Source organism: Myotis brandtii, unplaced genomic scaffold (genome assembly GCF_000412655.1).
Source record: "Myotis brandtii unplaced genomic scaffold, ASM41265v1 scaffold240, whole genome shotgun sequence".
NCBI lineage: Eukaryota > Metazoa > Chordata > Mammalia > Chiroptera > Vespertilionidae > Myotis > Myotis brandtii.
In genome coordinates this window covers 1,567,181-1,576,312 of record NW_005359064.1, presented here as the reverse complement: position 1 = coordinate 1,576,312, position 9,132 = coordinate 1,567,181, and the positions used below count along the sequence as shown (strand labels likewise).

Sequence of the window (9,132 nt, the reverse complement as noted above, 5' to 3'; positions counted from 1 at the left end):
CCTACCCTGAGCGTGACTGAGGGTGGCATCGCAACCTCCCAATCCGCCCTGCTCTGTGCATGACAGGGGGCGGCGCCCCAACTCCCCAATCGGCCCTGCTCTGAGCCCGACCAGGGGCTGCACCTAGGGATTGGGCCTGCCCTCTGCCACCCGGGAGCAGGCCTAAGCCAGCAGGTCGTTATCTCCCGAGGGGTCCCAGAATGCGAGAGGGCACAGGCCAGGCTGAGGGACCCCCTCTCCCCCCCAAGTGCACAAATTTTTGTGCACCGGGCCTCTAGTAATTAATAATACTGTATTATCTATTTGAAAGTTGCAACAGATTTTAACTTTAAAAAAAAATCCTCACCCAAGGATGTTTATTGATTTTTAGAGAGAGAGAAAGGGAGAGAAACATTGGTCAGTTGCCAACCATATGTGCCCCAATGGGAGATGGAACCTGGAACCAAAGTATGTGCCCTGGCCAGGAATTGAACCTGCAAACGTTTTGGTGTATGAGATGACATTCCAATCAACCAAGCCAGTGAGCAAGGGCACTAATAGCTTTATTTTAAATACTAGAGGCCCGGTGCACGAAATTCGGGGGTAGCAGGCCTAAGCTGTCAGTTGGACATCCTTAGTGCTGCCGTGGAGGCGGGAGAGGCTCCCACCACTGTCGCTACACTCGCCAGTCGTGAGCCTGGCTTCTGGCTTAGCGGCGCTCCCCTTGGGGAGTGCACTGACCATCAGGGCATTGAGCGTCTGCCCCTGGTGGTCAGTGCACGTTATAACGACTGGTTTACCTGTCATTTGGTCGCTTAGGCTTTTATATATATAGAGAAGAGGCCCAATGCACAAAATTCGTGCAAGAGTAGGCCTTCCTTCCCCTGGCTGCTGGCACCAGCTTCCCTCTGGCACCCGTCCGGGCTTCCCGGCTTCCCTCTGGCACCCAGGTCCCGGGCTTCCCTCGCAGCCCGGCTTTGTCTGGAAGGTCGTCCGGAAGGACGTCTGGTCTAATTAGCATATTACGCTTATATTATTATAGATGAGAAATCTGATGTCAATCTCTTTCCTTTGTAGGTAACATGTTTCCTTCTGATTCTGGAAGCTTGTAGAATTTTAAAAAATTTTTATCTTTGAGGTTGTGATTTATCAAGATGTGAGGTTTCCTACCCCTGCTCCCCCCCCCCTTTTTTTTTAACACCATTCCCCTTTGATCTACAAACACAAGTCTTTCTTCAGTTAAAGGGCACTTTCTTTAATTTAAAAATATTTTCTATTTACTAATTTTTGTGGGCTAAATACTATATATCCTGGGTATGGTTTTATGGTTTTTTAAAATCATTTTTCTTATATTTCCAATGTCTTTTAAAAAGTGTTTTATATTTTGCCCTTCTCTTAGACCTCTCAGATCTTCAGCAATGCCCAGTGTACTCTTTAGTCCTATATAGAATATTTACTTTCAGCAGTTGTAATTATTATTAATTCTAAGGATTTTCCTGGTCTAATTTTTCACAGTAGCCTTTTGTTATTATGGTTAGTGGATCAATTCCCACCAAGAATCTCCAGAAATACTGAGAATAACTTACCCTTCTGCTTCCTATATTATTTACATTCTCCAGGATCAATGGTTCTGTTTGTTCATCTTGGCCCTTCTTGTCTTTCATTCAGTTGGTTTTCCTAAAATATCTGGATTTCTTTTCATATTATTAGAGAGAGAAACTAGTTTCTTCAGCATTTTGTGGAGAATCTTTAAAACAGGCTCCACCCTTGAGTTAGAGGCCTGTTCATAGTGATCTGTGGTTCTCTCTAATCTCAGCCTGTTGCTAAGACCATTCCCTGAACAAGCTGAGTCTTACTTTCAGAGAATCTCTCAGGTTTCATTGGGATGAATATTTCACAATGGTTTCAGGCCTCTCATGTCTATTTTGGGTTGTTCCTTTGCTCTGCAATAATTCACTAACACAACTAATATATTTAAGAATTATACAAATATAACTTATTTATGTTACTTAGGCAAAGAAGTAACATTAGAAAAAGACTTGCATTTTCAGAAACAAAACTTTATAGGTTTCATATTCCTAAACTGATTGAGAAATGCAGCTCACAGATAGGGAAATATAATATTAGGTAATTTTATACAGTCTCATCTAAATTTTCATTTCTTTACCTCAATTTTCCTAAGTAAAGATTAGGTATTTTAATTCTATTTTGTAAGAGAAAAGAAGTTATACATCTAGTTGGAAATAAATATGCCATATAAGAACATATTTTCACTTTATTTCTATAATACTAGATATAGGTAGATAATTAAGTTAATTTAGGGGTAAGCTGGGGAGGGAAGAGAATATATTAAGTTGAAAATACTGTCTAAAAGAAAATCTACATAAGAATTAAAATAAAGTACCACAGCACTCTGTATACTCCCTCAATTAGTTATTACACTGTCTTTCTACTAAAATACCAGTAACAGAAACTGATTCTATAAAATATAAATTTATCAAGATATTCAATCCCCCTCTGATAATAGTGGTATCACTACAAAAATTTTGATGTCACTAAAGGAAACTGACAAAATCACCCAGTCTTAGCTATTCCATCATAAATATAGATATTACATAGAGGTCCTTTTAACCATGACTAGATAAAACATTTTTTTCTGCAGGCAGGATGATATAGCTAAGGCCGAACTCATTTAAATGTATGCATATATAATTAATATTTTTAATTCAAATCTCTTTATTTAAGGGTTCTGCCCAAATGTACCCTTTATAGAGTTTTAGTTTTAAATATTCAGCAATATCTCAACTATTATAATTATGTGACAGACTCACTTTAAGTTGCTAGGCACCAGTAGAAATTCAATTTTTAAGGAAAACCATCAAGCTAACATACTTAATTGAAAAACCGATTAGTTTTGGTATTTGCAATAAACAGTTTTACATATTTTGGGCAAATACACTTGAAATTTCTTGACTACTATATTTATATTAATTTCAAAGAGAGATATTTGGTAGACTACTATTTTATGTAACATACAAAATGTAAAGACATATATTAATTTGCAGACATCCAAAGAACATCTTAGATGCAACCACAATCTTCTATTTATTTTTCTGATATATAAGCATGTAAAAAATATAGAACTATATAATTTTTATACTGATAAAGGGTGAATGTTTACAATATATGGTAATTTAGGTATTCATTAACTTCTTTCCCTTTTTCTCCACTTAGCAAAATTTGACATAGACATTTCTCTTTAAAAAACACTCCACCTAGAATTAAAAATTCTTAAGCTTTGGAACTAGGTTGATATAATTAATACACATAAAACACATGATACAATCTGATTTAAAAGTATTGACTTTCAAAAAAAGTTAAATGTAGAGGTTTTGTTTAAGATTCAGGTTTAAGATATTTAGAAAAAAGTTTACCATAAATCACAAAGCAGAGGAGAAAAAGTAGAGAATGCAAAACACTATAATGGAATTTCTTTTAATTGGTCATTAAATAAAAGAATATCTCATTGTCTATCCATGCTGCATGCCACCTCTCTGCACATCATAGACACCTAACTGCCTTTTCATTTCTTCTAAGTACTGATACCACAGGGATATGTGAAAAATAAAAGTGTTAAGTACCAAACATGGTGCTTGTTGCTACTCAACAAGTTGGTACATGCCCTTGACCGGAATCGAACCTGGGACCTTTCAGTCCGCAGGCCGACGCTCTATCCACTGAGCCAAACCGGTTTCGGCGAGAAATAGATTTAATCAAATAAGTTGTTTACAGCACTGGTTAAATTAAATAAGGTTCTTGGGTTATAAATGGATTATAATTTTTCATACTAGGCCTAATCTGTTATCTAACATAGACACTGGAATTGATTTTAAAATGCCATTTGGAAAGCAAGAAGATAAAATATTTTTTACATGTTAAATGGAGTAATCTTGAATTTTAGGTATACACTAGTACACAAACTCCTTTCCCTATAAAATGCTCTATCAAGTTTAAATTTCTAATTCTCAATTATGATATAGATATTAATGCTCTAAAAACACCCTATGTTAACTTCTTCCTGTAATTTTTATACTTCTAAGGTTAAATGGTTTGCTTTAAAACGTTTTAAGGTGATGATTCTTCTTCCTTATGGATAAATTGTTAACATCACATAATCATTTAGTAAAAATGTATGGTATATTTTGGTTTAAATGATTGGTTTTTGGAGCTCTTGAATTATTAAATGTTATAGTTCCATATATGCATGCATCAACACTTGAATTTCACAATTCCTGAAATATAAAACTGAGGAAGTGAATTTAATAAATTATGACAATATATTTAAAATAGTTACAATTTACTGTTTTAACATTAAGAAAATAAGGCTTCAAAATATTGGTCATTTTGTGTATTTTTTGACACACAGATGCTCTCAGTAAGCACCAGTTTCCTAATCTATTTTATGTCAGTCTCTAAAAGTAGCCTGTCTGTTTATTATGATGGAGCATTTGAGCATTTCCTAGGTTAAGTTTAAGTATGCAAGTAAGGGAAGTTTATAGCAGCTGCTTAATAAATAAGGCCAGATTATTAGCAGTCAAAGTAAGATAAGAAAAAGGTTAATAATCCTGACAATGACTGGCATTTTCAACATTGTACACTGAGAGCTCTGTTTAAGTAATAAAATCAGTGTCTGCAAACTTTAACAGAATCTCTACTCTGGCAATTAATGAATGTCTGAAAGTATGGGCAGGGACACTACGTGACACAGAGTTACCCTCATCTCTACTACCATAATTATGCTTTATGAACACAATCTCTGAATAACTGAATTCTCAGCAGAATAGCAAGAAGCAATTGTAGCAAATACTATTATTAAATGGAATTCCTGTATAGGAATGTAATTGAAATGAAACCATGGGAAAAGGGCAGAAGTTAAGGGGGGGAAAGACTAAAGAATTATGCAAATTTAAAAGTGTCACACATTTGTATACAAATAAGCTGTATTAACCAGGACATGTATTCTTGCAACAATAGCGTAAATGTCTGATATGCACAACATAAAACTGCTATGCAGTGTAGTTCATGAACTGAGGCCAGTCTGCATATTGTTTATTACAAATCCATTATGAAACAGGATCTTGTACCAGAAATGGGAATTAATTAGTCACTAGAACACTGAGTTCAGCTAACATTTTTTTTTATTTTTATTTTTTTTTTAGCATTTTTACCTTTTTGATGAAGAAAGCAGTACATTTACATTCTGGCAAAAGTTCTTTATCATGAGAAACAGCAATAGTTTGTGGAATAGCTACTCTGAGTAGCACTGTCATAAAGCATAGCGCAATGCCTAATGGAATAAACCACACTTAAATGCTACATATATAACACCCTTTATTTACTCCAAATGTATTAACTTCTTTGAAATTCATAGTCTTGACCTTATTCTCTACCTTTGCAACACTTAAAGTGTATCTGTCACATGGATGACATGATATACCAGATGGGTAACAATGCTATCCAATTTTATACACAAACATCTCTGGGCAGTTAAGTTAATTCTCTATTAAATATTAACATATTCTGAATTTAGATTGGATGGTGTTTGATAAAGTTAAGTCTAACAAGGACCTCATGTAAATTAAGCAATAAATTTGGGTATTTTCATCAGTCTTTTTTAGCAACTCCAAAATCTTTGTAAGATACTTACTGATGATTTTTGCATCATTCCTTGAAGGACTTTGATCAAGCAATAATTCAGGCACTTTCACCATGTAGAAAATAAATATTCTGAAAAATCAACAGATAGCTAATGAACACATGAAATAATCAAAATAAATGAAAATCAAAAAAGGTTCTAGAAGGTCGTGTTCCACTCTAATTAAATATGTAAGTTCAAATAAAACAGCTTTCTTCTTCCATGGGAAAAATCTGTTGCAGACCTTTTTAAAAGAAAGTTTTATAACAAGGCTGCTTTCCACAGCTACTGCTTTCTAAAGAGACCAGAATTAGAGTTTGTAGCCACAAAACATGTAAAAATTAACATACCATATAAAATTTCTATTTTTCAAATCGTATTTTCTTGCTTTCTTATGGAAGCCAATGTAATTTCGGCTATCATAATCCTCATTTTACACAACGATGTTCAAGTGACCTTCAGCTTGTCACTGCTAGATGGATTTATAAATTCTTTGAAAGTAGGAATGACAGGGATTAGTAGAAAATTATGTTATTATCTGCATTTTCTTAATAGGCTGTATCTCCAATGCATAAACAATGCCCAACACATAATGGGTGCTCAAAAATAGTCGCTAAATAATTGAGCTGAAGGAAAAGGAGGAAGAGGAGTTTAGGATGACTATCAAGCATATGACATAAGTATAGCTGATTTACATTACCATTGAGAGAAAAAAACAAAACACAAGAGGAGTGTAAATAGAGAACCAAGTTCCATTCAGGTACTCTGATTTCTGTGGAAATCTTAAGTGGTAATAGCCAGAGGGGCAGCTAAATATATAGGTTTGAAAGCTCAAGAGAAATGTATGGAATAAAGAGATATTTGGAAGGCTTCACCATATAGATGGCAGTTAGAATTATAAGTGTGGGTGGGAGAATATAAGTGTGGGTGGTAAGAGGAGAGGGTCCAGAAAGTAAAATCTTCAGAAAAATCAATACATGGGAGTATGTGAAGGGAATGAGGGGAAAAATGAAGATAAGATTCTAGAAGGAAACTGAGAAGAAACAGTCTGGAAAGCTAAATGAAAGCCAGAGAATTATGTCTTAGAAACCAAGACAGAATTTTAGGAAGAATATGGTTAACACTGTCAAATTCTACAGAGAGACCAAGAAGACAGTTAAGGGATCTGGCAGTTAGATCATCTATACTAATAAAAGGGTAATATGCTAATTAAGACTGTATAGTTGCAGTGGCTGCGAGAGCCGAGGAGGGCCAACAGTGGCAGCAGCATCGGGATGATGGGGGCGGCGCCTTCCCCTGATCAGCCCGGTTGCCTCCCGCAGAGGGAGGTCAGACTGTGGCTTAGGCCCGCTCCCCAGCCCTCAGGGGATGTCCCCTGAGGGCTCCCGGACTGTGCACGAATTTTCATGCACCGGGCCTCTAGTGTTAGTAATAATGATGTTAATAAACATAGATTCAATAGAGTGTACTACAATGCACTTTAAGAAGATTCACTGTGAAGGGAAGGGCATAAGGGGTTAAATAAACAGGGATGCAGGGTAAGGGAAGATTCTGCTGAGTTGTATATTTATGTATACAAAAATATTATCACATGATTGAGTTCAGCTCCCTTCCTTCCACCCAAATTACCCCCTTCTCTGCCACTCACCACCCCTCACCTGACACATGCCTTATTAGCAGCCTGATATACATGCTTCTGGATTTTCTCCATGCTTATAAAATTTTTCACAAATATATGTACATATATGAATATATATATTGCTTTTTAAAACATTGTTCATTTTACAAAATTAGATATTATAATTATTCATCTTAATTTTTTAAGTCAATTTCTTATGAAAATCCTTCCAAGTAACTGGTATAGCATTAAGATTTATTTTTTCATAGTTGTACAATAACCCATGATGTGGCTATATACATCAATTTATACAACCAATGCCCTCTCTGACTATATATTTATGCTTTTACTAGTCAAAACAGCGCTATAATAAACACTGGATATTCCCAGAAGTGACTGATAGTTCAAAGTGCGTAAGTATCTTTAAAAATGTTTTATAATAAACTTTGAACTCAACATAGTAGACAGAATGTTATGTTATACTGAACCCCGAGGTACCCATTACTCAGCTCCAATAGGCATCAATCTTTGGCCAATCCATACCCTCTATTCATCCTACTGCTATATCATTTTGAAGCATATCCCCATTCAAGTTATTTTATCTAGAAATATTTCAGCATGTATCTTCAAAAGGTAAGAGCTCTTGTATTTCACCAGCTGTTGTCAGACTGTTTTTCAAGACTGCAACAATTCACACATACCTCCCTTTACCCTTTTATCCTATTAGGTAACCAAGTTTATAAGTTGTTGGTTTATTCTTCCATTATTTTTTAAAAATTTTTCAATTACAGCTTACATTCAATATTATTTTATACTAGTAGCTCTATGCACGAATACGTGCACCAGTAGGTCGCTGCCGTCCTCCTGTAGCGCCCCCCGCACCCCCTTATAGCTTGTTGCCCTGCCCTCTCCTGTAGCTCTCTGCCTCCTGCTTGCTTGCTGCCCTGCCCCGTCCTGTACTCTCTGCCACTGCCCTCTCCTGTAGCTCTCTGCTGCCCACTTATAGCCAGTAGGTCACTGATGCCCTCCTGTAGCTCTCCACCCACTGGCCCGCCCTCCTGTAGCTCCCCCCAACCCCCCTCATAGCTTGCTTCCCTGCCCCCTCCTGTAGCTCTCCACAGCCCGCTAGTACCTTACTGGCCCACCCTCCTGCAGGTCTGTGATCTGGTCATGATGCGCTTGGTCGTTACACCTCAGGGCATAATGACTAATTAGCATATTCCTCTCTTATTATATAGGATTAGTTTCAGGTGTACAGCACAGTGGTTAGACAATCATATACTTACAAAATGTTCCCCCCAGTACTTCCAATATCCACCTGGCACCATATACAGTTATTATACTAGAGGCCCGATGCATGAAATTCATGCAAAGGGCTTGGCCCTCGCAGCCCCAGCTTTGTCTGGAAGGTCATTCGGCTGTCTGGTCTAATTAGCATATTATGCTTTTATTATTATAGATTATTGACTATATTCCTCATGCAGTACTTTACATCTCCATGACTATTTTGTAACTACCAATTTGTACTTCTTTGTATGCGAAGGAACCGCTGAGCTAAAGCCAGCCCAATTTGTACTTCTTAATCCCTTCATTTTTTTCACCTCCTCCATCTAACCTCCTCCCTCCATTATTTCTTTTAAAATGTATAATAATATATACATATTGATATACCTTTAAATCCTTAATGTCTACAGTGATTTTTCTTTTATCCTGACAGGTGAATAATACTGTAGTCAGGTAGAGGACTCTTTTTTTTTTCTCCAAGTTTGATTTTTTAAAGCATTTAATTTTTTTTAATTTCAATTCTTTATTGTTTAAAGTATTACATATGTCTCCTTTT

The 9,132-nt window shown here is 36.3% G+C and overlaps 1 protein-coding gene across 6 annotated transcripts in view; it reads right to left on the bottom strand.

The window, feature by feature from the left end:
- Positions 1-9,132, bottom strand: part of ANKRD12 (ankyrin repeat domain 12) — a 105,649-nt gene that overhangs the window by 30,287 nt on the left and 66,230 nt on the right. Inside the window, exon 2 of one of the 6 annotated variants that reach the window (XM_014540258.1) lies at positions 5,687-5,766. The exons of the other annotated variants lie outside the window; for them this stretch is intronic. Coding sequence (XP_014395744.1) covers positions 5,687-5,750 — 64 coding nt within the window. The 5' untranslated portion in view covers positions 5,751-5,766. The remainder of the gene's footprint in view (positions 1-5,686; positions 5,767-9,132) is intronic. 6 annotated transcript variants of the gene reach the window in all.